Below are 26727 nucleotides of genomic sequence, written 5' to 3'. Positions count from 1 at the left end.
TATCTAGATGATATACTGGCCTTTAGCTAACAAATTATCAACATTTGCAACTGAAACACCAATATCAGGCCACCAATGCAAAAAACATCAGAATCCATTTCTGCTGTTGGCTGCACTGTGTATCAAAATATGAGTACTAGCCTTAAACATTTAGGTTTATGTAGCCTTTGATACTCCTTGTGTGTGTGTGTGTGTGTGTGTGTGTGTGTGTGTGTGTGTGTGTGTGTGTGTGTGTTGTAGTGTTTGATGAAAAAAAAAATCAGACTGATTACATATTTGGTAAACTTCGTAAAATCATAGATGTAGTAGCAGACGTGTGTAAATTCATTTTAAATCGTGAAATATTGAGCACAACTATAAAAAAAGAAACTCCACACTTTGATTTCAATCACAATTCCTTCAGCGGTTTTAATGAAAATAAACTCTTTTTGTACAATACAAAACAAATAAATATCCATTTAGCCCACAGTTCTCAAACAGACCTCCAGCCCTGCAGAGTGTTGAACTGTTGTTAGTTGGAATGTGCAGCAAATCACAGGATCAGGACCTGTGTTGCATTCAGGGTAAGTAGGAACTTTGAGTGGAGACCCTGAGAGCATTAACAAGCTGATCTATTGTTTGCCTCTTCAGTGTTTCAACAGCTCACAGCCCACACCTGTTTTTATCACCAACAGCACAACATCTGCACCAGCTGCAAGGTCTGCCTCTTGACATTCTTTGATCCCTCTCAGGGGAAATTTAGACCCATCCCGGCTTTGTCCAGGGGATTTCACAAAGTCCAACTGCTACTTTATGGCTTGCTTATTCTGCACAGGATAAAGATCAGCTGAATGAAGTATTGAAAATGACACAGCCACACTGATTGTCACTTGAAAAAAAAACAACAAAAAATATCATCTGATTCCTATCACAAAAATCTCCCAAAGGAAAATGTGTGTTAACCTTATTGTGTCAAATTTAGCAATTCAAGCTCAGATTCCAGACTAACTACTAACTTTTTCTTACTTGAATATAATTTGCTAATTTAAGGAGGATAAAAGCATAAAAACGTAGACTTACAAAACATTTAGCACTTAAAATCGTTTTCTTTATTCTAGATTATTAAAGAAAAGCAGCAGCTTTACATTTTACTACAGACACCCATTCATTGACCATGTGTTTTATCTGCTGTGTCTGTCCCCCTCTAGTGGACACTTATGGTGCAAAACCTCCAGGCAGAAACAAAAGGTAAGCCTTTGTGAAACCCCCCTATCAGACTGTTGGTAGAACAGACAGGTTTAACATATTTTATATACAAACTGATAAATATATCGGGAGGACAACACTCTAGTCTTCTACATTCATTTAACATAAGAAGTATTAACAATTGCCAGTCAAAACTATGGCAAATGAAAACACTTGTTTTCTTATTAAAGCTGTTCACACACAGGGTCTCACCTTGGCCTTTTTAATAAATGTACACAGTTTTATATAGCCATGTGCTATACTCTCAAAGTGACCCTAAAAAACAGACAGGGAATCAATGACTCGGGGAGGCAAAATACAAAAATGTTATTTTTTTCCACTGATTAACATCTTCATATCTGCTAGCAAAAATATCAGATATTTCCAAAACATTCATTTACATATTAAAATGTGGAGTTCTAATCATTTTATAGTGTTTATTATATGTTTTAAATGTGGCTCCAGGTCATCTGGACCACAAACTGATGTACCCGCTTCATCCCTTGGGCCAAAAGAGGCATGTCGTGTTTTTTTTGTTTTTTTTCTAATATTTTTTTTTTCTTTTTTTACAAAGTCCAACATCACAGTTTTCCAATCCAAGTGGAAATGAGTGCCGTCTAAAGCAGTCCAGAAATTTCCACAACTGGGTATATTTTGAAGTGAAGCCGGTTAATCAGTCTGAAGATGTAGAAGTCTCTGAAAGAGCAGCCTCTTCAGGACCTGTCCTGGTTCTGGAGTTCGGGTTTCATCTAAACTTTATCTCACAAACCATATTTGTGTAAAATCACCACTTCAAAATGTCAGAATGTGCGTCTTTATGAATTAATCTTCAGTTACTTTTGTACATTTAGCAGCCGAGCATACAGAGAGATGGTGTAGAGGACGGTGGACGGTGTCTTGACAGCTAGACATTCAGGCTCCTGAGCTCCCTCATTGGTTAGGAGAGGACATTCAAGAGGTTAAGGGAGAGGTGCTGCCGCTGACCGCCACACTTTACTATACAGTTCAATGTGTTAAAGCAGTTGTAAGGAACTGTACAAGAGAAGATCTTTTATCCTAAATAATTTGAAGAATCTCCTCTATTTCTTCACGAAAAGTCATTTTGAGTCATTTACAGTAATTCTGTAATTTATTTTCAGGAGTGGTTCTTTTTGAAATGTTGGCCCAAAGAGTTGGTCCAGTTATGGTGACTGGATAAATATGAGTCAAACTTTTTTGTACTGCTTCCATTTTTGTTGTATACATGCCGTTTGTACAAATGGTTGTTGTTCAGATATCCTGTGTGAGTCCAGTTGTTCGGGGATTGATGTTAGAAGATTATGTTCTTGAATCAACGAACCTGAAAGAGGAGAAAACATTTAAGCTCGTCAAGAAGTTGAAAGTACAACAAAGAATTAATTTTTATCTGTAGTTCTTCACCTGCAGACAGTGTGGTTAAAGCACGGCTTCAATATAAAATGAAAAACTGTTAAGTATCTTTGCTTTTCTATTTTTGGTGGTGATAGAAGCAGCTTGTTTTATTAAAAACATGTAGAAAGACTTTGCCAGCTACATTTCACGGAGCTAGCTACCATGTAAACAGGCTAACTGTAGATAGCCACAACCAATGCCTGATTTGACAGCTATAATGACTTGTGGAAAAAACTGCCTCCCGCAACATTTTTTATTTTTACCAGAAGAAGTTCTTAGATTACAGTTTGGTATTTTTATTTACAAAAAATAAATAAATAAGAAAATAAAAAGGAATTAACATGCAACAAAAACAGCTAGTTAGCAAAATTTGTTTTTGTTTCTATCTGTTCATTAAAGGGACAAACCATTGCGGTACTGTTGTAAAAAGTATCAAAGGTGAACAAGTAAAGATTTAAGTAATCTTTTAAGTAAAGAAACTCTTAAATTGGAAAATAATAATGAAAAAACATGCAAAATGTTTGAGCTACTTTCATGACTGACAGACTTTACAGATTAGCCTCTTCTCTCAGAGACGTGTTCTGCTTGTTTATTAGCTTGGCTGTAAACAAAGATATTATACCTTGTATCACTGCTGATGCCCTGTTGTCTCTCCACAGCTCTCCTCCTCCATCCTCTCCTCCTCCTGCTCTGCGTCCTCCTCCATCCTCTCCTCTCCCCCTAGCTCCTCCTTCTCCTCCTCTGATCTCCTCTCTCCCTCCCTGGCTGCTGATGTGCTGCTCTGACGCCCTCGTTGCCTGTGGGTGCGACGAACTTTTCTGGCGAGGCCTTTCTTCTTGGGCCCCAGTGATGAGCAGGTCTGGGTCGGGGTCGTAGCTGGACTTGGGGAAAGGGATATGGAGGGACATGAGGAAGAAGGGGAAGAGGGTTTGGACCTGGGAAGAGGACTCTGGGCTGGGGAGGGAGGAGTGGCTGGGGTATTAGATGTTGTGACTACAGGAGGATGCGTGTGAGAGCCTGAGGAGGTGCAGGGAGTCTGGTTGTTCTCGATGTCCTCCAGCTCTTCATGGGGGGCCAAGGTGGAGGAATCTGGAGCTGCAGAGCAGCTAGCTGCTTCATCAGCAGGACCTCTGGGAGAGTCTGTAGAAACAAAAGAAAAGAAAAAGAAAAAACAGAAAATCAAATGTCAAAAACATATCAATGTGATATTATTAATAACATTTTGTGACACGTGTGAAAAGTGAATGATCTTGCTCCTGTTGTTAGTCTCACCAGGGCCACTGCTGTTCTGGGACTCATCAGTCATGGGGGGCTCTGCCTCCTCTTGGATTGTTGGTACAGATGCAAGTAGACCTGAGTAACACACACAAACATAAACACTTCAGTGTCACATATTCCCCCCCCTTACTATTGGATGAAACCAACAGATCTTTTTATCTTCCCTGACTTTGACTTTTGTTCAAGTATTGAACATTACCAAATATTTTCCTGAAGATTTTGTTTGAAACAGACAAGAATGAGAAGAGAACTTTATATTAATTTCATATTATTATCACTGAAATTTAAAGTGTTAAGTTTGACTTTAGTAAAACTACAACTGCCCTACTTCGTTCTGTGGTATAAAAAAGGGGCAAAAGCTTAAAAATTCAACTTTAGAGACTCCAATTCATCCCTCCAGCTCGCTTCTTGTTGTAACCCTGTAGATGATAAAACTCATGAAAACAAGGAGTAATAGCATTATGAAGTGAATATTTAACCGTCTGATTCAACCAATTTTTAGTTACAAAACTGATGTTACACATGAATCAGAGGAAGACGAGTCACCACCAACCTAAGCCAAATATGTCTGAGTCATTGTTTCCTAAAGTCTCTGGCCCTTCCTGCAGAAACTACAAAACTACTTTGTAGGGTTTTTAGGCTGAGTAAGTATGATTCATTTAAAGACTGTGAGCTAATTCATGTCATGAGCACAAAGGTTAAAAAAAACTTTGCTTAAAGCCAGGTTAGCTAACTTGGCTACAGCAAAGCCAAGGTCTGACCTGTTGGTAGCAGTCTACACACAATTAACGTAAACAAGCTGCTGTGAGACTATGTTATTCCCAGAATATTTTCTAGTCCTGTGCAGGGCCTGTTCTCTACATGTGAGATGTGCATTACAAAAGTCTTGGATATGTTTAAACTTCATTAGAGTGACAGTAGTTATATAAAAATCTGTCACGGTGATGATGCAGTGCCGGTCAGTCCGGCTGACTTACTGAGTCCTCTGTAATGTGAGAGTTGCTGGTAAACTTGTTTCATCCTTTCTATGTTGAGCCTGCTACCCTCTGCATGATTGATCATAGGTTTGGGGTAATCCACTCCAACCACACAGTTTGCAGCTTTCTGGATCGTCTCTGGGGCGTTCCAGGGCTCATAGATGTACCGGTTTGGGTAATCCTTTAAGATTGGGATATAACGCCTGCAGAGTAAATATATGAGAAAAGGTCAGACCTTAATGTGAAGGACACAATGTGTTTAGTCTTTATGAAGAGAAATGATGAGGTTTAGTGTGAGTTTCAGTGTAAAGTCAACCTGATGTAGTCTCCTGATGGATCCGTTCTCCTTCCAAAGCCAACCGGGCAGTAGCAGTGGAAGAACTGCTGGAAGAAGGCACTGCAGGACAGCCACATCCAGCTGCCAGCGTTAACGCTCCAGTCTGCATCTAACAACAGCTCCTCAAACACCTGCATTAACACACACACAGAGAACACCACATGATTAATACTGTCACTTTATTGGACAGTTAATACAGCACAAACACTCTCTGACTTGTCTAAATTTTATCCTTCTACCCCTCATACGCTGAGTGTACCTTCATGCCGCTCTCCCAGCTGATCCACAGGTCGCCCCTGGTGAGGAAACAGGCCACGGAGTGTCGAGCCAAGTGGTGGATCCAGCCCTCCTGCCTCAGCTGGGTCATTATGGCGTCGATCCAGGGGAAACCAGTCCGACCCTCAGCCCACTTGGCCAGTGCCTCTGGGTTCTGGTCCCAAGGGATCTGTTTGAAAATTCAGAAGATACATAGATAAGGTCAGCTCAAGTGTTAAAGTAGTAGGGCTGCAGCAATTGGTCGACATAATCGACAAGTCGACGATAAAAATTCACCGATTTTAATAGTTGACGCGTCGTATTATTATTTTTATTGTCGTTGTGGTGAAATCAAATCAAATCAAATCAAATCAAGTTTATTTATAAAGCACTTTTCATACATTAAAAGAAATGCAGCACAAAGTGCTATACATGTTAAAAACAGTCCCCGCCCCCCCATTCAAACTACACCCCAAAGCACCACCCACCCACCCACCCACACACACACACACATATACACACACACACACATACATATGCACACACAAAACATGATTTTAAATGTGTAGATAAAAAATCGTGTGGCTGAGTACAGAGGAGCCAGGTCAGGAAACGCCAGGAGGCCGACTGCACTGGGCGGCGTCCACAGTCTAAAGCCAGGACGCCTCCACCCGGGCATGCCTCGCTACAGGACCAGCAAGGGGCCCACTGCAATCAAATACCAGGGGGTAATACTCATTTGTAACTTCAGTTCACAGCATGAGGTGCTGTGTTATTGGATACTTTTATGGGAAAAGATCACTAAGTTCATACGTGAGGAATATTGATGAGGAAAAATCTCCACTTCCAGAGATTGCTGTGCGCTGACGGAGGCTCTGCATCTCCAGCTTGGACAGCCTGACAGCTCCCGGAGTTTAGCGTCTGATAACGTGATTTAGAGAGTCTCCTTCACTCTCTGTTACCGACAGTTTTTCAGGATCTGAGCCACAAACTAGTGTCAAAACTCCCCTTACTTTTTAAAAGAGAGGACATTAATCTGATGGTGCTCTCACTCTCAAGCTCACACTGCATCGGTAACACTCAGCGGGGAGGAGGAGGGGCGGAGTGGGCATGAGCGAAATAGCGCATGCAGAGAAACTAAATGCGTTGTCATGGAGAGCTGGGACAGAGTCAGACGGGATCATACAGAGAGCAAAACAAGCCCCAATGAGCAAATAAACATTAGAAAACAAGCACAAAGTCACTTATAAGCTGTCTGTCCAACACTGCATACAACAACTTCATCTCCCTGTTACCTGCTTCATTCATTTTGAGATTTATTTATTTATTTTTGTATAGTAGGCTACTTATATTTTTTCATGTCATCATGAATGAAATAAAGACAAACGAACAAACAAACAGACATGACACAGGGCTGACCAATCAGAGGTGAGAACTTAACTCTGGGTAAATGCAGTGAAAATGCAACACACAGGTTGAATTATAAAGGTCTGCACATTTTAAAGGACAAATTAGGTTGAAACACACAATAACAGATTAGTCGACTAATCGAAAAAATAGTCGATAGATTAGTCGACTTTAAAAATAATTGTTAGTTGCAGCCCTATTGGACTATAAGAGTAAACAGACTTGCCTTTTTATTTTTTTATAATTTTATTCTATATTCTGCATTTTGCTGTGCAAAACAGTGTTGTTTAATTAGCTCTGTTATGAGAGAAATCATTTTGGCATTTATTTGGATACATTATGGTTTTGAAATAATTGAACAACACAAAAATAATCGTTAGACTAATCGTCCAATTAAACATTAAATTAATCGACTAATGGATAAAATAATCGCCCGATTAATCGTTTTAAAAATAATCGTTTACCCCCAGCCCTATAAAGTAAAAAAACAACCTTTTTACCCAGGATCACCAGGTCTCTTTCAGTTTTCATTCAGCGTTTTGAATCCACAGTCTCACCTGTACACAGATTGGGTTTCCCTCCATGCGGTCAAAATTCGGGTTGTTGGTGGCAGCCGTGTAGAAAAACTCTCTCCATAATAACTGGCCGAACAGCGACAGAGGAGGAGTGCAGCGCTTCCGCAGCTGATGGAAGAGCAAAAGAGAGATGGAAAAACAGAGGAGGGGAGGAGATGAGTGAAGCTGTTAATCAAGTCTTCATCAAAAAGCTGATCATAAATGGACTGGTTGTAGAGAGGTACCTTCATGTAGAGCTCCCTGAGGTTGTAGTACAAAACCCTGCAGGACAAACAGCCAAAGCGCAGGTAGGGGCTGAGGCCCGTAGGACTGGCATACAGAGAGCACATCTTGCCCTGTGGGTGCTCCAAGTTGGCCACCCATGCCTGCACACGGAAAATCAAGCGATTATCAGAGATGTGTCAAAGAAGTTTCTACCTTTTGTGATCGAGGCAGTAAATGAACACTCTCTATTTTCTTTAAGATTAACCTGTTATCTCTTCTGATTACAGCACACTGATATCATCAGCAGCTTTTTTTTTCATTTACCTTTTTGTCCAGGTGTTTGTTGAGTCTGTCTAAGGCCTCTGACTCTCCTCCATACCAGACAGCTGGAGGTAAACCTTGCGTCCTGAAACCTGGACACACATGGAGACAAGGTCATGTCACTAAAAACAAAAACATTCAGCGGTTCTCCAGTTTTCAAAGTTAAGAAACAATTTTTGCCCCAGTGTGCAAGTCATCACAAAAATTGACATGTTTTGAAAACCAATAGTCTTGTTACCTAGCTCTTCCAGTGAAGGTATACTGTACAGCTGGTCGTGGTTGTCGGCTATCTTGGTGCAACATTTGTCCATCTGCTGCTGGCTGATGGGAGGCAGAGGTCTCCTGGGTAACTCCAGTCTGCTCACAATGGTCTGAAACCGCTTAAAGGTCAGAGGAGGATTGTTGTTGTTCATCTCTATTATCCTGCGACCAAAATAGAAGAGACACATTATCATACAGCTGAAAAGTTTATCCACAGGAGTTTGTAATGAAATATCCTGCAGTAGTCAGATTGATCTACAACATCCCCTAAGAGTAAAAATGTGCATCAACTGCAGAAGTCTAAAGGAAAGCAAAAAGCAAATGACAGTCTGGAAAACAACTTAAGACAAATGTTAATGTGATCTGTAGAAATCAAAGGGTCCAACTTCAGCATCAATTAAATTTAAGCAGCATTTTCTGACTGATAAAAGATGAGGTGGCCTTTTATTTAAGTATTTCATGGTAATCCATCAATCAACAGTTGCTGAAATATTTACACTAGTCTAGAGGTTTGTGGCCCCAGAGATTAAATCCTCATTGGTTCATGCAGGCAACTGTGCAGATGAATATGTACTTGTCACATCCTGAAATAGTGCAAACTCACAGGCTATGTGACAGCAAAGTGACAAAAATTTTTTAAATAGAGTGAAATGATTCAGTTAGAGTTTCTTTAAACTTGCTAAATAACCATGTTGCCCCTATCTGAAGCCAAGCCTGAATGCTGGTTTTATGGCCAGTTTCTCAACAAAAGGGATAAACTGACCAGGGTCTCCTGTGGGTAATAGGCTTGAAACTTCTTTATTTTGCACACCCAAACTTGAAAAAACAACAACAAACAAAAAAACCCTGTCCCTTTGAAGGTAGGATAAACCATGTACAAAACAACTTTTAGGAACTACAGAAGGAAACAGAGAAAATACATAAACTATACCAGAAAGCACAACAGTGCCTCCATCTGCTAAGAAAACTCACTTCCTTTAACATCAGTTAACTTCTTTGTCTTGGTTTACTGCTCACCTATAGGATCATTTTTCCCTTTCATCATTTCATCCTGGTACAACTTCCTCACCACTAGTAACTTCTCCTGTGTAGTCAATTGGACTAGTAAAATCCCTTTCTGACCTTGAGCAACAATCTGTGATCAGGACAGCCACCCTGATCACAGATCTTACCCCCTCCATCACTCTTTGTGATAACTGCCATCAGACAGATGATATAAAGGTATACTGGCCTCCTGAATAAGAACAAATAAGGGTTAAAGTTGTACATGCTGTCTTCTGAGCCATGTGAAAATCAATCTCTGTTACCTTTGGGGCAGACAATAAAGTCCATCCATCTGAATATAAACAAAGAACTAACATCTATCTACTTCATTGATCTCAATCACACGAGAACTCATCTTCAAAGAATTTACATGGAACCTTTATTTAGGCTTACATGATTGAAAACACACACGACAATCACACTAGGAATCTGTGAACTTTGGGAAGTCTTTTAGCTTGAAATCAAATTTTTACAAGAATATATATAAAAAATCAAAAAAACACTGACTTCAAATAAAGTCTAGTAATTAGGGCTGGGACGATATGCTATTCTTGTGATTTGATTCTATGATGATTTTGGGGGTGATCACTAGATGTAAAATGTGATTCTTCGATATTTTGATTTTTGAACTTTTGGTTTGCTTTTTTAACACCAGACTATGTAAAAAGTTAAATGATGATGATAATGTCTACAGACTATAACAGGAGCCATATTTTCCCCATAAAATGCACATCATGTGAGTCAGAGAGGAACATTTCAACCTCTGCTAGATGAAAGTAGTAACTTTCTTCCAATCCAGCTTATAAACTAATACTGAAATGAAGAATTTTAATTTGAAAAAAAAAAAAGACAAAGAATCCAGATTTTGATTTTGTCATACAAAAAATCCCAATGTAACAATTTTTAATTATTTCTCCCACCCCTACTAAAAATGTACATGTTTTTAAGATGAAAGAGTAGTTAAAGCTTAGTAGTTGTTGTATCTAACGTGCAAAAAATATTTGTTTGACTCTGTATTGACTAGAGGGTGAGTACTAGCAAGAACCTCACGATATGATACCCATCAGGATAATATCATAAAATTACAATATTGTGATATTTTGTGATATTCTATACATATAACTGTTTGATAGAGAACAACTTTTCTTGTACATTGTGTTTGAAATAATGAAAGCCAGATGCATTATTTCACAAATACACTCAACTTGAAAACATAAAGTGTGTCAAGTTTGTCACGAAAACTACTCTGACATAAAACTAATGTTGCAAAAAAAAATTCTAGGTTGAAAGACGTGGTCAGTTGGTGAAACTAATAAACGTCACTTGGTGTAACCAATTTTTCTCATATACAATCTAACACTGCACAAAACAATTGTGCTTTGTTTTGTTGATAACAACAACCGTGATTATTATTTCATCAGTCTACTACACTTTAAAAATCTAACTTAAAATTTTAAACTACCTGACCAAAGAAAAGGGAGAAAACATTGATGTTTATGATACCAAAACCTACATCATCACATATAGGAATAGAATACTTTAAATAAACTTTGAGATCATACTTATTGTACAGTTTATGGTCAACATACAGTGGAGTAGCTCTTCGGCGCCATCTACCGCAGTGGAGGTGCAGGACGTGTTATAATTCCAACTCACCTAAAATATGAATTTTTAATTTAACAAAAATATCGATGTCAAGAGTTAAATCAATAATCATATCAATAATTTATCACAAAGTACCGCAATATATGGCCATATCAATATTTCTCCACACCTCTAGTATTGAGCTCATTCATTTATTTAGGATGTTTACCCTGCAGCTCTATTGCAAAAAGTTTTGACTTTGTTAAAGTTATTGTCAGAATAAAGTTAGGGGCAACTGTTTATAAAAACTCATGTATATCATTGTAATGTGTCACTTTAACCTGCAGGTTAATGGTAAAAACATTCCTGAGCAGCAGGATTTGGCTGCAGGACACATACACACACAGAGATCAACACGAACAGAGCTACTTAGTCCATATTTTTTTGAGCTTGTTAAAAAATCTTCAAAGTGAAAGAAAATACTTTTAAGAGATCTAGTTAAACCCGTGTTCCTCCTTTTTTGATGCTGCAGGGGACAGACACTATAAATACAGAGCCTCACTATCTTATACAACTTGTCTCCATTTGCGAGGCTGCCCGGTTGGTGGATTTGCAACGAGGAAAGTTTCCCATTGGTCAACTAGCTGTGGCAACTATGCATGAGCCATGTAAGCTGAGCACATGTTCACTACTACAGGTCCAAACCCTGCAGCAGAGTGCGCACACACACACACACACCGCTAAGCTCCCTTCTGCTGCCTTAAGCACTCGTTCAGTATTCTTACATAATGTATTGGAATATTATGAGCCTGTTTGTGTAATGCTGGAGTAGAAAACTGACAGTCTGACTTCTGTCTGTAGAAGGCAGCACACAGTCAGGGCTGTTTACAGGGAAAGTCCTTTGGCACTCCCTTCCACTCTTACTCATTCTACCACCCGGTCCAGCACATGGACAGGGGTGTGACCAGCAGTGACATCACATGACCACCAGAGGGCTCTGGTGAGTAGGATGCATGAGGAAGGGGTTGTGATTTTTTGCAAACTTCTTGTTTGAGGTGAATCACTGACAACTTTTCAAGAAAAAAAAAATTCAGACTGAGGGACGTTCCTGATCTTATGAAACACTGTAAAATAATCCAGCAGTGTGATCTTCAGCAGGGTGATGTCATTTTTTAAGCAATTTCAGATTCTTTGAATCCATCAGCTCAATGTAACCCTGAGTACAACAACATTATCCATGAAAAATGCAACTGGTATAAGTATTTTAAACTATACAGTCTTAAAACAAAATGGACGTGTTAATTTATATTTAATTCTTATTTATTTTGTGTGATTTTCATCATGTTTAATTACATGTTGTAGATGAAAGCATTAATTTTCTTTAAAGAGGGGGAGCTGACAATTCATTACTTATTGTGACATTATTTTATGAATGTTTCTCATCCCTTTAACCTCTAAACCTTAATATTTCATGCAATTTTTTTATTCCTTGGACAAGTTATGTTAAAATAAATCAAATGGGTTTTTTTTCAACAAGCTTTACTCAAGATAATAAAACTACACACTACAAGTTCAGTGATGTAATAAAATAATTGAAGACAGATGAAAAGATAACATATATATATATATATATATATATATATATATATATATATATATATATATATATATATATATATATAAAAAGGAGTCTTACCTTGAGTTGCAAAATGAATACAACTATAACTTTTTTCCCTCTGATGCTCAAAACATACATTTAAAAGGCTTTCAGCCCATTTTCATAGAGCTGCCTTCACCTGTCTGCAGCGCTTTGATTTTCACTGATTCATCAGTGAAACTCAATATCTCAAAGAACTGCACTGCTGTGGTATGGGAACAAGTTTTCAATCTAGTTATTATTCACAGAAAGGTTAAATAAAACTGACTTGGTTACAAAAAGAAACTAGATGAGAAAAGCTGTCGTCTCAGTACCACGATTTATCCTTTTGAAGGTAGGTGAGGTAAACTATATCAGTGCAAAGAAACGCTGCAACACACCAGAAACTCACATGCAATGCACTGAGCAACAAGATAAGACAACAAAGCTAAATCGGACTCAGGAAAATATTGTAACAATAAATAAAAGCCCGACATGTGCCGGTCTGTTGCAGGCTGAAAAAATGGCCCCAAATCACTCTTCACCCTTCCAACAAGTCACTCTATCCCTACTTGAAGCTGTATAATTTTAGCATGTTCATACTGTGTTATTCAGGTTTTAATTAAATCTCTCTGGTGTTCCTACTTTTGGATACATCCAATCCCAATATCCACAAACCCATGTTTGTTACAGGGTAAGAAGAATCATATTTGTGAGTGTGTGAGTGTGTGAGTGTATGAGTGTGTTACGAACCTATCCAGGTTGTAGAGGGTGTGTGAGTTTCTAATAATGGTCTCCACTCCAAACTCCTGAGCCATCTTAATGATGGCCCCATCCCTTTCCTTTCCATAAGGCTCCGGGTCGTACTCAAAGGTCAGCCTGGTCACTTTCCACTCCTGCAGAAAGGCACAGAATAAAAAACAAAAAGCACGTCAGAGAGGCAAATACGGACATAAAGTGTCAGCCAGGCAAAGAGACACAAACAAGCAAACAATTGCTCTTGCCCTGCTGCTAATAAAAGGTGCAACATCTCACTCTTAGTATGAATGCTTCAAAGGTGTGATGGTGGGATCAAGTGGCACAGCAACATTAGAGGCAGATGGGGCAGTGAGCAGACGGAACAGGCAGGGAGATAAAGTGCTGTGTGAGCACATGGTGAACATGTGTGTGTGAAGCTACCTCTGAGATTTTGCCTATCTCATTTTTGCAAATTTAAAGAGACGCACTGGGAAACCAATATTCTAGGGCTGCAGCTATCGAACATTTTAGTATTCGAGTATTCTACTGAAAATCCCATCGATTAATCGAGTAATCGGATAAAATACATTTTTGTTTAGTTAAAGAGCAGTTATTTTTCAAATGAAAATGTTTCTCTCTAAGAAACAGAATTTTATGATACAGCATGTCAATAAGAGCACTTGCTTTGGTAGCTCCAAAATTTGTAAACACACTTTGACACATTTTTTCTGCCTTGTACATCTCATCAAATGTTACAGACCCGTTTCGTAGAATGACCCATCAGTCTCCAAACTCCAGAAAAGAAGCTAGATTTGTTGCTAGTTGCTATTTTGTATAAGAGGTAGCTTGAGGGGTCTGAAAACTCTATTAATATGCCCTCAGCTCTATTTGATCTTTTTTTAAAATTAAACGATTCCTCGAGGCGGAGAAAATTACTCGAGTAATTTTTGTAATAGAGTACCTCGAATCATTCGAGGAATCGTTTCAGCTCTAAATATTACACTGATGAGGAATCCCTAAACAAAAAAACAGTGCCACAAAAGAAGAGCTGCAAAGTGACAGACTCACTGTAGACTTGTACAGAATATCAATTCATGCTTTAATCACATTATAAAATATAACCTGTGAAAGGATGTGCCTTTTTGTTAGCAACACTAACTGAGACTCAGTTTGAAAGTTCATATCCTGACTGTATCTCTTGTAGCTCTGTGTACCATGATGCATGTTAAAAAAAATAAAATTGCGTAGATAGGATTTTTCAAAATAAGGGTCAACAACTGTGCATCCAAGACCGAGTTTTGTGGCAGCCCTGACTATTAACTTCCAGACATTAGTAGTTTGGTGCACTTCAGAGTAAGATAAACAGTTTTCACCCACTCACAAAGAACCAAATCCACATGATCTGATAAATGAGCCATGTCTGTGCGTGTTCAAGCGGTTCAAGCCCAAAATGATGTCAGAGGTTAACAACAGGATGAGTATTTCAAATATTTCCGTCACATGTCCGCACGGAAACGCTACTCATTGTTTCCTGCTGAGCTACTCTTCACATGTTGGTGAAACAACCTTAATAGCATCCTCCTCATCATCATCACTTTGATTTCCATGTAAAGAATCAGTAAGGGCCAAAAGAACAATAAAGCCCACTCAGAGAAACAAAAAAAAAAAAGTCTCATCCTGTGAGTGGAAAAGCCATTATATTTCTGCAGCATGTAGCTGGTGTGTTATGTAAAGGCTGTTGTATAGACACGGTGAGCGCCTCATAGCTCCTCCCTGCCTGGAACTAAATCCCATCAGGGAATCTCCTCATAAATGTTAACACTGTCAGCTTCTGCTTCAACGCACCTAAGTGTAGTGTAAACACTTGACTAAATGTGACACTTTAAAGTGTTTACTGTAATAAGACGCATGCAGCACAGAGGCTGATCATTACACATGTTTCCTGGTTGAAGTAAAAAAAATTTAATTAATGTCATATTAACATCAGGGTGTGTTTGTTGTGTTTACTGCATGACAGCATCATGTTACAGACACCTCATTCACCGACAGAAGGGAGCTGAAACTAGTAAATATATACAAAAGTCTGACACCTAATTAATAATTATCAAATTGTATATTCAGTTTTTTACATGATTTTCCCCTTTAAAAGCCTTGGGAAAATCATATAAATTACATATTCTGTATCAATGTTGATTTAAGGGGAGACACATATCTGGTCTGTTCAGAGGACACCATGCATTAATGCAGCTCAGTGAAAAGAAGCAGCACAACAGTTCAAAAAGTGATGGAGCACATGACACAGCAAGACAGAGGTGTGTTGGACAAGAATAACATTAAAAGGAACATTATTAAACAATTAAACTGTTTTAAAGAACTGGCACAAAAGATGAAAACTTGCCACATTAAATAAATAATATGAAAGGATAAACTAATGCAAGGATGCTCAAATGATTCTCCTTCTTGAACTCTTAAACTAATTACTTAAACTATGAAATTCCTCATTCAAACATTTGTAAAGACAAATTATTACTGTACTGTAAAGCTTTCAGAAGATGTGAAGGATTTCATAACAAAAACAAAGTAACTACATGAAGTGGATCACTGATTTCCGTTAGAGGAGAATAGAACCATCTGAAGTGCTCAGGAAACTACAGCACTCGCACGTTTGACAAAGGTACTTTTTCTTCATGCAGGCCTGGTCAAAGCATGTGCTGATATTTTGGCCGAGGTGGACCTGTGTGGAAGTGTTCACTAGATCTCTTTTCTTATGAGCAAGTGTTGAGTGTTGAGCTTAGGCTCCACAGCAGCATTTCAAAGGATCCAAAAACGATACGTTCTCTGGCAATGACTGCTTTGTAATCAAACAGAACTTTCTGTCTTTGATTTCATTTGGTCTATATAGATATTTGCATTAACAAAGGTAACATTAGAAAAATGTGCAAATTACACCCCCAAATTTAAAGACTGTATAAGTACTGTGTATTATAACTATTCACTTATAAACCTTTTAAAACCTGGATCTTTACGATTTTGATTTTTCAGATTTTAAGTTTGCTTTTTTACAGTAGACCAAGTAAAATAAGTAAAATGATGACGATGATGTCTACAGACTGTATCAGGAGCCATATTTTCCCACATGTGAGTCAGATTTTAGTATTTATTCGGGATCTCAATTTTCTTCAACCCAGCTTGTAAACAAAATCTAAATTGAAGGACTTAAATTTTGAAAAAAAAAGAATAAATAAACAACAAAAAAACACCATTTTAAAAACATTAAACAAAAAATCCTGATTGTATGATACACTGATTTTTTGTCCCATCCCTAGTTTTCAGTCACAGAGACCAACTTAAAAACAAAAATTGAAACTTTCACTTGAGTATTACTAAAACCTTTTTTTCAGATTTTTTTTATTCAGTTTGATTCTCTGAGTATGAAAAGACTGATATCAAATTCTAGGGTACACGATGCATCTCCTCCTCTGACCACCAATTTAATAAAATTGGGGGGGGGGGGGGGGGGGGGGGGTTAAAACCTTCCAGATTACTGTCTGCAAAATGTATGAATACGAATGTATGTATATTACTGTCTATACATACATTCGTATGTATAGTATCTAATTTGTAAAAGAAAAAAACTCTACTTACATTGCTTTATGCAAGTTTTTCCCAAGTTATTGCTTGATCTTAAAGTGCATTACAAAAGAGAGGTAAGCACAAGTATTTGTAACATCAAGGGCTCCAAGTGGCAGCCTTTAATGAAACCACTCCGAGCTCACCATGAAATACATGAAACTTTGAGAAGTGGTCTGAGAAAATACATGTTTCCCAACAGCTTAGGAGAATTTACCCCACTCACCAAAATGGACCAGGAAAAACTTGACCAATATGCTTCTAAATGCACAGCGAGGAGTAACAGAGTTGCCTCTTGTCATTAGGATACTTAAAGGTAGAGTTTGCAGGATTTTTCAAACAAATAAAATGTCAACTATCACAGGAATTATCCTGCTCAATTGTCATTTCTGGGCCTCTATAAATGTGTGTCAGTGTCTGTGTCTGCCTCAACCCTCTCCTTTGCCTGTATGATATCGTTTTGGTGGTATAGGGAGTCAGGATGTTTCTGGGTAGAGAGTACGTGTGGGAACCTCAGTGTACAAGCCACTTCGCATGATGATTATTGAGAGGAAAACGCTATCCCGAGCGGGTACAATAGTGGAAGTAGCATGGAGAAAGAAAAACAACCAAAGTGAAACGAAACGCCAAACGAATAAAGATTTTTACTAAACGAGGGTAAAACTTGGCTTGACTGTCACTTGCTTCTGGGAGCTTGGAAAGCTGCAAAGAATGACACGTGACACGAGTTGGCTTTCTGCTAACAAGGCATGTGTCAAATACCCGTGATTAGCTTGTGCTAACATGCCAAGTCTGGTGCACAGCTGAGCTAAGGAGGAGGAGGAACCCAGTTTGAGTGTTGTGTTTACTAACAAGTAACAAAAATTCCTGCAGACCCTACCTTTAAAGGGTAAGTTGTAAAGCCATTTCTAGATCATTTTTGGGAACCATCCAAAAAGATAATCATCAGTAAACTACCCTCTTTCTTCTTTACAAACAAGTTAAATGATAATAAATGACAAAGTTTTTTCAGATATTGTTCATGGCACTATGTGAGCAGTGTTTACAGTGTGTGTGTGTTTGTGTGTGTGTGTGGGAACTTTTTTTGTTTCCAGTTGTTAAAGTTAGCAGTGCTCTGTAGCAGACGCCTGGTGAAGTAATGAAACGTGGAATGTACAAAACTTTTTAATTTTGAGTTAGCAGCTGTCTGTTGGTCACACACACAAAGCTAAAAAGTGGAACATCACACTCTGCTATCTGTCCAAACAGCTTTTGTTCACAACAAAAAGGCAGGATGAATGCCCCACACTCAGACTTTGAACAGGTTTTCAGGCCTTTGGGATCTCCTCCATCACAACCAGCTAACATCCCCCGCAGCTGGCAGAGGGTGTTCAGAGGGGTGTAGGGAATAGATTGCAGGGGGTGGAGGTGCTGGCCTGATTTTGGTGCGGGTGAGGGGTGAAAAAGTGGGATTTACAATTTTTGAGGAATGGTCTCACGTGGTCGAGGATTGTCTGTGAGCCTTTATGATCTTACTGCAGAATCTACTTTTAAAGAGGTCAGCTCTGCTTTTTGCACTGCACCAAAAACACCAGAGTATCTCCAACCCAGTGTGTGATTTTACACAGTATGCTAATGTCATGAGGTGTCTTTTGTCCCTTAAGCTGTCTGCAAACTGCAGGTAGGTTATACGTAGTAAACACTTCGAACATGACATCTAGGGGTGAGAGAAAAAGTTGAAAATCAATCTATCTAGATTTTTTGTTCGACAATGTCAAAACCGTGATTCTTTGTCAAAAAATTATTATTTTTTCAAATTCAAATTCTTCATTTCAGCCTTTATCTATAAACTGGATTGAAAAAAAAATTACCACTTTTTTCTAGCAGTGCATGCAATGTTTCTCCCTTACCCACATGATGGGCATTTTATGGGAAAATATTTGGGATGTAGCATTGAGTATTGGCCGATACCGATATTAATCCGATACGATTTCAGCTTTAAATATACATACTTTTATTACTTATTTTTAGAGGTAGACCGATATATCGGCCGGCCGATATTTGGATATACCGGCCGATATTTGGACATTTGTCTCTATCGGCCATCAGCCGTATTTTCTTTTAAAAAGCCGATTTTTGATCCGTTGTATAAAATGATGCAATTTTTGATCAGGCACAAAAAAGATGAGCACCTCAAACTTGTGGAACCACTTGGATACATTACATACTTTTGTTCAAATTATATTAATAAGTTTAAATTTCTTTTTTGACATTTTAAGAAGAGTGTGAATGTTTACTACTGCTTGTTACATTGTGTGTTTACTCAGACAAAATATTTCATTGTTTTGAAAGCTGAATAAATGTTCAGAGGACTGGACACGACTTGTTGTAATAGATTTCTTTTAGTTGCTCAGAAATTGCTGCGTTTCACAAAAATGTGATAAATATATATTTATTTAACAATCGGCCTGAATATCAAATTGGAAAAATCAGCTATGCATATCGGCATCGGCTGCCCAAATTTGGAAAGCATCGGCATCGGCATCAGCTCCCAAAAAACCCATATCGGTCGACCTCTAGTTATTTTGTAGTTTGTCTGTCATGTTAGAAAAGGCTTGATTAAGTGATATTATTCAAACAAAGAACAGTAGTCAGCAACAGTAGGTATGAGGAAAAACTGACCTATTTATTATTAACCAATGGGTAACAGAAACTGCTTATATCGGAGATTTTAGATGCATTCCGATACGATACGATACGATACTTGTTTTTATGCTGATATCGGACTGGGACACCTCTAGAAAATATGGCTCCTGTTACAGTCTGTAGACGTTATCATCATCATTTAACTTTTTCACATGGTCTGGCATCTAAAGAGCAAACTTAAAATCGCAAAAATCCTTAATATTGAGGAATCGCAATTTAATTAAAACGGCACCTCAAATATCTTAATAGAACCGAATCACGAGTCCCAGCCCTAATGACATCCCTGGCTTACCACTAAACCCCAATCCGTTAGGCCAAAGTGACTGACCAACATCAACCTTCCCCCCTCACTGATCCAGTGGTTTGGAAGGGTGAGGGGACGGCAGAGGTCAGAGGTTGGTGTTTGAAGCTGGGTAATGAAGGTTTATAACACCTCTTTTGTTTCTTTGAGTCTCCTGAGGACGGGGGATGGTTGTGGTGGTTGTGTGTGCGTTGAGTTCCCAAGGTAACTCTGTAAACAATATTTGTTTCTATAAGCTGAAGTTATGTTTTCACGCCAATTTACATGATGTGACATAATGGCTCCCTTGTGAGTAATTTCACACAGCATGTCGTTTCTGAAAGCAAATTGGTGATATGCAACACAACGACATCACCATCAGGGGTATGTTATATGTTTATTGAGCAAGGACGCTGTTACTTCACTGTAGTGTGTGTCCTATTTGATCTCTTGAGTGATGGGTATCATGCTCTGCAGGGAGGTAAGGATGCTCCTGTACCTCAGATTTCCCAAGACATATTAGGAAGCTGAAAAATCTTTGTTTTCAAGCTGAATGCCAGCGAGTCATAGTGGACACCCTCTATCTATGGGCTTTCAGAATAAAAGCACAACATTCCTTCCTTACAGAAAGCGCCGAAGAGAGGTCCACATATTTTTTTGATCAAGAGAAAACAGGGCATCAGTCTTATGTCCATTTAGTCATGTGACGGATGGTTACATGGGTTTTTTGTTGTATGGGTGAGGGGAGTCAGGCAGGACTTTGAAAACCCTCTGCTCTCTAACATTAATGGTTTAACTGCTGGTTTTAAACAGAGTGGGTGTTCCCCTGTAGCTGTTCACATTGAAAACCCTTTTAAACTCTTCAGAGCTGCGTCTTTTTGCTACTCTGATCTGCTCATACAAAGGAAATACACTCACAGTTTGCTTAAACTGACATGACAGCTGCAACAGACCAGTCCAGTAAAGTGTCAGAAATCAAGTGCCACTAACAGGGAAACGGTTGTAATAGACAAAACTGGGTGAGGCTGGATGGAAAAATGTCTGCATAGAAGCAAGACCCCAAAATAAGTCTAATTTCCATGACCAGTCAAACATTAATAACATAAGAACAAAAGAGTTATTATTAAAAACAGAGGCTGCTCACATCAGGCAGATGTCTCATTTCATACTCAGCTCTTATCCGAAGCTAACAAGCTCTTTAATGGTCAGGAATATTTTGTGTTTTGCATTGAGTTTGCAAGTAATGACCCCTAACACAGCAAAAACAGGTCATATGTGAGAGTACAGACCTTTAAAAGCCTTGGGAAAACATCAGTAGGTTGTCCTCGAACTACAAACAACCTGGAGTTGAGTTTCCTCAGACTGTTGTCCAGGTCCTCCAGAGCCTCCAGCAGAAACCTGCACACAGACACATAGAGAGGAGAGAAATGAAATGACTCCTGGAAGAAATACTCCTCTGGCAAAGAAGAAGCATGTACATCTGTGAGACTGTTTTTCAGAGAAGTGATTGGGCAAAACAGAATTTCTGCACAATCACACACACTGTGTTGTTTATTGAAACTGAATAACAGAGTGGTGAATGTTGCGGATAAAGAGCACATTCAGAAGTCTGCAGTGTAGGAGGTTGGATGGTTCATCCAACTGTAGTACCTGTCACGCTGGAGTGCAGCTCCTTACATGCTTCCAGCGACTCTGATTCCTTTTTCATTGCATTAAAAAAAAAACACTACTTAGCAGTTGAGTTCATTTACTAAACCTTTATCATGGGTGTAAATTAGGAAATTTAGCAAAATCACTAAATCTCTTTTTAATGTTTAACACAAACAATGCAATGTCCTTTATATGTAGATTTTCATGTTTTCTTTTGTTAATAAAGATCACAGTAGGTACAACGATTTCTGTACAGAGGTGTGTTCAATTTGATTGTACTGAATGTGAAAATGTAATGAGCTGTTCTATCATTTTGTCTCATTTTCTTCCAATCAGCAGGAGTCAAAGTGGAACAATGTCAGAATCCACCTGCTATCGTCTTTCAAGTATTTGCCCCCTCGGGGCTCCAGCTTGTATTTTGTTGCTACTGGTGTCTGCTGGTCATTGTTTACAGTCTGAATAGCAACATGAGAAGCAAGATAGAAGTCTTAGGAGACAAAGTCTGTGGCTGGATTATTGTCTGAACCCCTTTATAAGGATCACCTTATGGTGGGGAAGCACACTGTAAGAATTGAAACTGAACTGAAATAATATATGAAAGAACTATGAATGAACAATGAGAAATATGAAAGAACTGACATCGATCCTTAAAATATTTTCCAGTGACAAAAAAAACAGATGCATTTTCCCCTTATCATGAAATTATAAATGGCAACACAACGCGTGAGGCTCAGACTACTAAATGTGGAGTTACTGCAACAAAATAACTGAAAGAAAACACATTGCAGACTCAGTGTCCAGTTTTCTTCCTACTTGTTCTCAATGAGAAAAAAAAGCTTGTCTGCGTGGTCAGGTGTCAGTCAGGAGCACAACCGGGCTGATCACAGAAAAAAAACATGCACAGAAAGCACCGATGCTGCTGGTAATCAAAGAAAGTGTCAAGTCAGATCTGATTGACTCTCCACCAGGCTGTAAGCTAAGTACCAAGCGAAGGGGAAATGTCTCACAAAAAGTTCTTTACAATCATGCCAATAGTGGCACGTATTGCTTATTGCTTTTTCAATGAAACAGCTGTCATAGAGCTCTGGCTTCAACCTATGAAGAGCATCTTCACCTTGTTTGTTTGCTCTGAGACTAAAGATGCTACAATCCAGATTCTGGTATCAGGTATCAGCCAGATCCAGACTCTCAAACTGAACCAGCAACTCGCTCTATGCCTTTTTTTTACCAGTGCTCTTGGCTACTTGATTTGGAATATAACCTCTGATCCATTTTCTTTGTTTTTTCCTGCATTACCAGTCAACAGGGTAGAAAAGCTCACAGCTGAATAGTAATTTTTGTACATTCTGAAACTTTTTTTTTAAAATCAAACTACTGTTGAACAATTAGATATTTTATAGTATAAATAAATATTAACTTAAGTAATTCCATATGTACTCATTTTTTACCTTTTACCTCAAACATTATCAGTCTTATCCCACAGTAGGGCACGCAGGTTATTACTTAACACTGGTATCGGATTGGTAGTGGTATTGGTCGATACCCAAAGCCCAGGTATCAATATCAGGAACAGAAAAGTTGGACTGGTGCATCCTTATTAGAGACAGGCAATAAATGACACCTAGCTGAATGTAATATGAGACCATGTGTTTTTTATCTTTATGTGACTATAAAATCATCTTCTACACATCAAATACTCAATACTCAAATAACATCTCAAGTTTATAACAATCATAAAGCTTATGTGGCTTCAAACACAAACCAAAGACTTAGAGGATCATATTTTCCTGTCCTGTTGTCCACACAGACCTCAAATAAACAACACATCACTTCCAACACCTATAAGTTGAGCTTTCTCCTGAGATTCAGCATTTCTATGCAAAAATCTGCGCATAACAAGTCATGCAGTATTAACCAACCCTACTTCCTCGCTGAGGAAGTCACAGCAGCACATGAAGTTGCACACATGCCAAGGTTATGATTTGTTGGACAAAATTACAAGACTGTTAACCTTCCTCTTATCACACACTGCTTGGATAGTGTGTTGTGCATTGATGAGTAACAGCATTAGACTATTTTAAACCACAATCGATTCCTTATAAAATATTGTTAAGTACCATTAATGTGATGATTTTTATCTGAGAACAAATAAGTCGACAGTTAAGTATGTTAGATGAGTGGAAGTTATCAAAGTGATTCAAGCTAATAACAGACTGCCAGGTTTGTGTCAAAAACAGACTGGTGCACTGCTGAGTGTGCAACTCTCAGAACATAACACCATTAGTATGAGGATGAGAAGTGACACACAGCCTTATGTCCTCCTGTCTGGGAACATTATGGCTCCATATGGCATTGGCTCTGAGAACAGCTGGGTTTTGATTTTGTCAGGTAATTGGTATTCAGATATAAGAGGAGGTCAGAAATAGCTTCATCAAACACACAAATATGACGGCTCACATATGTGGGTGTACATGCTGTTCAAACAGGCAGTACAAGACTTTATATAAATAGTATGTGATGACTGACTGGTTATATAGATGATGCTTTGCTTCCCTTTTCTTCATGTAGGATTTATCACAGACAGTGCTCCTTCATCGAAATAATCATGGAAACCAATTTTATTTTGCTTTGGTGATAGAAATGGTGTTTTGCTGCTCACTTTTGGAGAAACCCAGGTAAAACACAAAGACTGTTTCAATTTGCCAAAACTTGAGATGACATCTCAAGAAATTTTTATCAACCAAATATGTTCCTTAACCACAGAATTATACTCACAGAAAAGAGGCAGAAAAGTCTAATTGTAAAACAGGAATACAGAATCCAAGGCAATAACTTTTATAAATTTGGATACATATTTTTTTAATTGATGTGAATTGCTTTTGTTATTTCCTCATTACATATTCCCAATCAGTGGCAATGATTCAAATTATTTTATGCATATATGTAATAATATCAGAAAAAAAATGAAAATTTTTTAAAAATCAACCAGGCCCGTATCAATCCATTATTGAGTGAGCACAAATTGATTTCGTAGTCATTTATTTCCACATTAAGGCTGAAGAAGACAGATTTAGTACCATGTAATTATCATACAATGTCATCAAAGTTCTATAAATGCGATGAGTATATTATCTCATCAGGACAAACTGATCCATTATGTTGCCTTAGGTTTACGAGATAACACTTGAAAAGCTCAATAACGTCACTCTCCATACCATGGACACAAGGAGTGTATATCAGATAACTCTGAGCCCATACATGTCCCCTTTAAAAATCTGCATGAGGACTAAATCAGGCGCCAGATTTCACATCTAAACGTGGCCCTTTTTGGTTTTGGTTGAGGAAACTTCTATTCATCAAATGTGGTCAGGGCCTCTTCGCTTATCGACAGCAAAAGTAAACACTCTCCTTTCTTTGAGAATTACAGCCCACACCACAGCTTCTGCGCCATTCAGGTTTTATATAATTCAAAAGCAACAGGCTGCTTACATAAAATGCATCTGTTATTATTCTATGATCGATTGCATGTTACTACCATAAATGTCCTAGGGTTCATTACATTAAATCTTAGAAGAATAAGTTCCGTGATGTCAACATAAGACTAATTCATCTGTATGTAGCGTTAGCCAACGCATTTTTCGTACCCAATACCAAACCTAACATTGAGAAGTTCGCTCCATTGCATAACACACGGGTGGGCTACTGGTTCATCAGGAAAAAAATGTTTCTTTTAGGTGAGGGTAATATTCAGTGATACAAGTATAACATATAATTTGCCACACATGGTGCTTAGCTTAAAAAATATTTGAGCTAATAGTTAGCGTTAACAGTTAGCATTAGCAATTTGACGTGGTGTGGAGGCCCGAGCCTTAAATCCAAGTGCTGCACTATTATTAGGTAATGAACCAAGAAAAAAGGAGATGGTAGAAATTGTGTTGGCACAATTTGTTGGATTCAAAAAATTATCAAATGGTGTCCTTGTGTAAGATATGTCACGTACCTCCATCGGTTGATTCCCACATTAGCAGCGCCAGCAAACCACGGGTCTAGGATATAAACACAGCGCACTGTGTCCGCTCCGTTCAGGGCCTCCTGCAACGCCGGATTATCATGTAAACGCAGCCCTTTGCGAAACCAGTGCACTGAATTAACCACCATGATGACTTCTTATTCCATTATTAGCAGAAAACTGAAGAGAGATCGGTCGAAATGATGCCAAAACACACCGATTTACGCACTAAAACAGTCTAGGTTTGGTAGACTCCCGAGAAACTCCACTGGCTGTCAAACGAAAACCAACACTGAGGGGGCGTGGACACTTTACCGTGTTAGTGTTGGATGTTATTATCCTTGCATCTGATCGCTGATTGGATAGAGGGTCAGACGTCAGTGTGAATTATAAAACCAAAGTGAATGTGATTGGTTGATTGACAAATGGCAGAGAGCAGTACAGTACAGAGGAGCTGTGTCACGTTTCCGGTTGAGAGTGGAGTCATGCAACCTCTGGTAGACTCATAAATGTGATAAACACTATTTTTTTGTGTGTTGTTACATTCCACCTGCAGCAAAGATGAACATTTAAAGGATTCTGGAAAAAATATCTTCCTTTAATTCAACAACATTTTTTTGTCATTGATTTTGGGTTTCTGCCATCAGATTTGCTCTACATTATTCTTAGAAAACGTATTTCTAGTTTACATAAATAAACATAATATCTTATTACAAATTACAGATTTTTCATAAGATGAAATGGAATTGCAGTTGCTGCCAGTTGTAATTTTACTGATGGTCTACCTAATCTAAGTTCTTATTGTTTGACCAAACTAACCAGAATTAAGCTGAATTTGAGTGAATATGTTACACTTCAGGATGTGAATGTATGAATGCCAATGCAGTGTGGCTAACTTTCTGTCACTGGTTCTGATAAATACTTGGATATTTATTATATTTCATAATTTGGGGAATGGAGGTAAATGTGAAAGAATAGTCAACACTAGAGTCAACTTCTATTTATTTAACTATTTTTTTCTGTCTTATTTTTTATTAATTCAATCTATGACTCAAAGTTTAAAATAATCAAGAATAAAATATCACATAATCAAACCAAGGTCACCCCTAATAAATTAATTATCTCATTCAGTTTGTCTTATTCATATCTAAGACTCATGTATGATCTTGCCCAAACTTTGCCCACCGCGCCCAAAAACACAGCACTGCTGCACAATGCTCAT

At 38.3% G+C, this 26727-nt stretch overlaps 1 protein-coding gene across 1 annotated transcript; it reads right to left on the bottom strand.

Moving 5' to 3' along the window:
• Positions 1-402: 402 nt before the first annotated feature.
• On the bottom strand, positions 403-25799 carry cry2 (cryptochrome circadian regulator 2). The gene is made up of 13 exons (XM_074677103.1): positions 25497-25799; positions 21136-21244; positions 13267-13409; positions 8227-8411; positions 7992-8080; positions 7688-7828; positions 7446-7571; positions 5486-5671; positions 5206-5357; positions 4890-5092; positions 3907-3987; positions 3257-3774; positions 403-2563 (listed from the first exon to the last, which is right to left on the bottom strand). The coding sequence occupies exons 1-12, from the start codon at positions 25652-25654 to the stop codon at positions 3263-3265; spliced, it is 2085 nt and encodes a 694-aa protein (XP_074533204.1). The 5' UTR covers positions 25655-25799; the 3' UTR covers positions 403-2563; positions 3257-3262.
• Between the last annotated feature and the right edge of the window lie 928 nt (positions 25800-26727).

The sequence above is a fragment of the Halichoeres trimaculatus genome, unplaced genomic scaffold, assembly GCF_033239565.1.
Source record: "Halichoeres trimaculatus isolate MK-OKI-2021-1 unplaced genomic scaffold, fHalTri1.1 fHalTri1_scaffold_10, whole genome shotgun sequence".
NCBI classification, from domain to species: domain Eukaryota; kingdom Metazoa; phylum Chordata; class Actinopteri; order Labriformes; family Labridae; genus Halichoeres; species Halichoeres trimaculatus.
This window is presented reverse-complemented; position numbering and strand designations above follow the sequence as displayed.

What these genes read in the sequence shown, in the direction of transcription:
- cry2 (XM_074677103.1), bottom strand. Translation starts at nt 25,654, where the DNA reads ATGGTGGTTAATTCAGTGCACTGGTTTCGCAAAGGGCTGCGTTTACAT. An exon ending in GTGGGAATCAACCGATGGAG is followed by an intron (nt 21,245 to 25,496) that starts GTACGTGACATA and finishes GTCTGTGTGCAG; the next exon opens with GTTTCTGCTGGAGGCTCTGG. An exon ending in TTTTCCCAAGGCTTTTAAAG is followed by an intron (nt 13,410 to 21,135) that starts GTCTGTACTCTC and finishes GCCTTTCTGCAG; the next exon opens with GAGTGGAAAGTGACCAGGCT.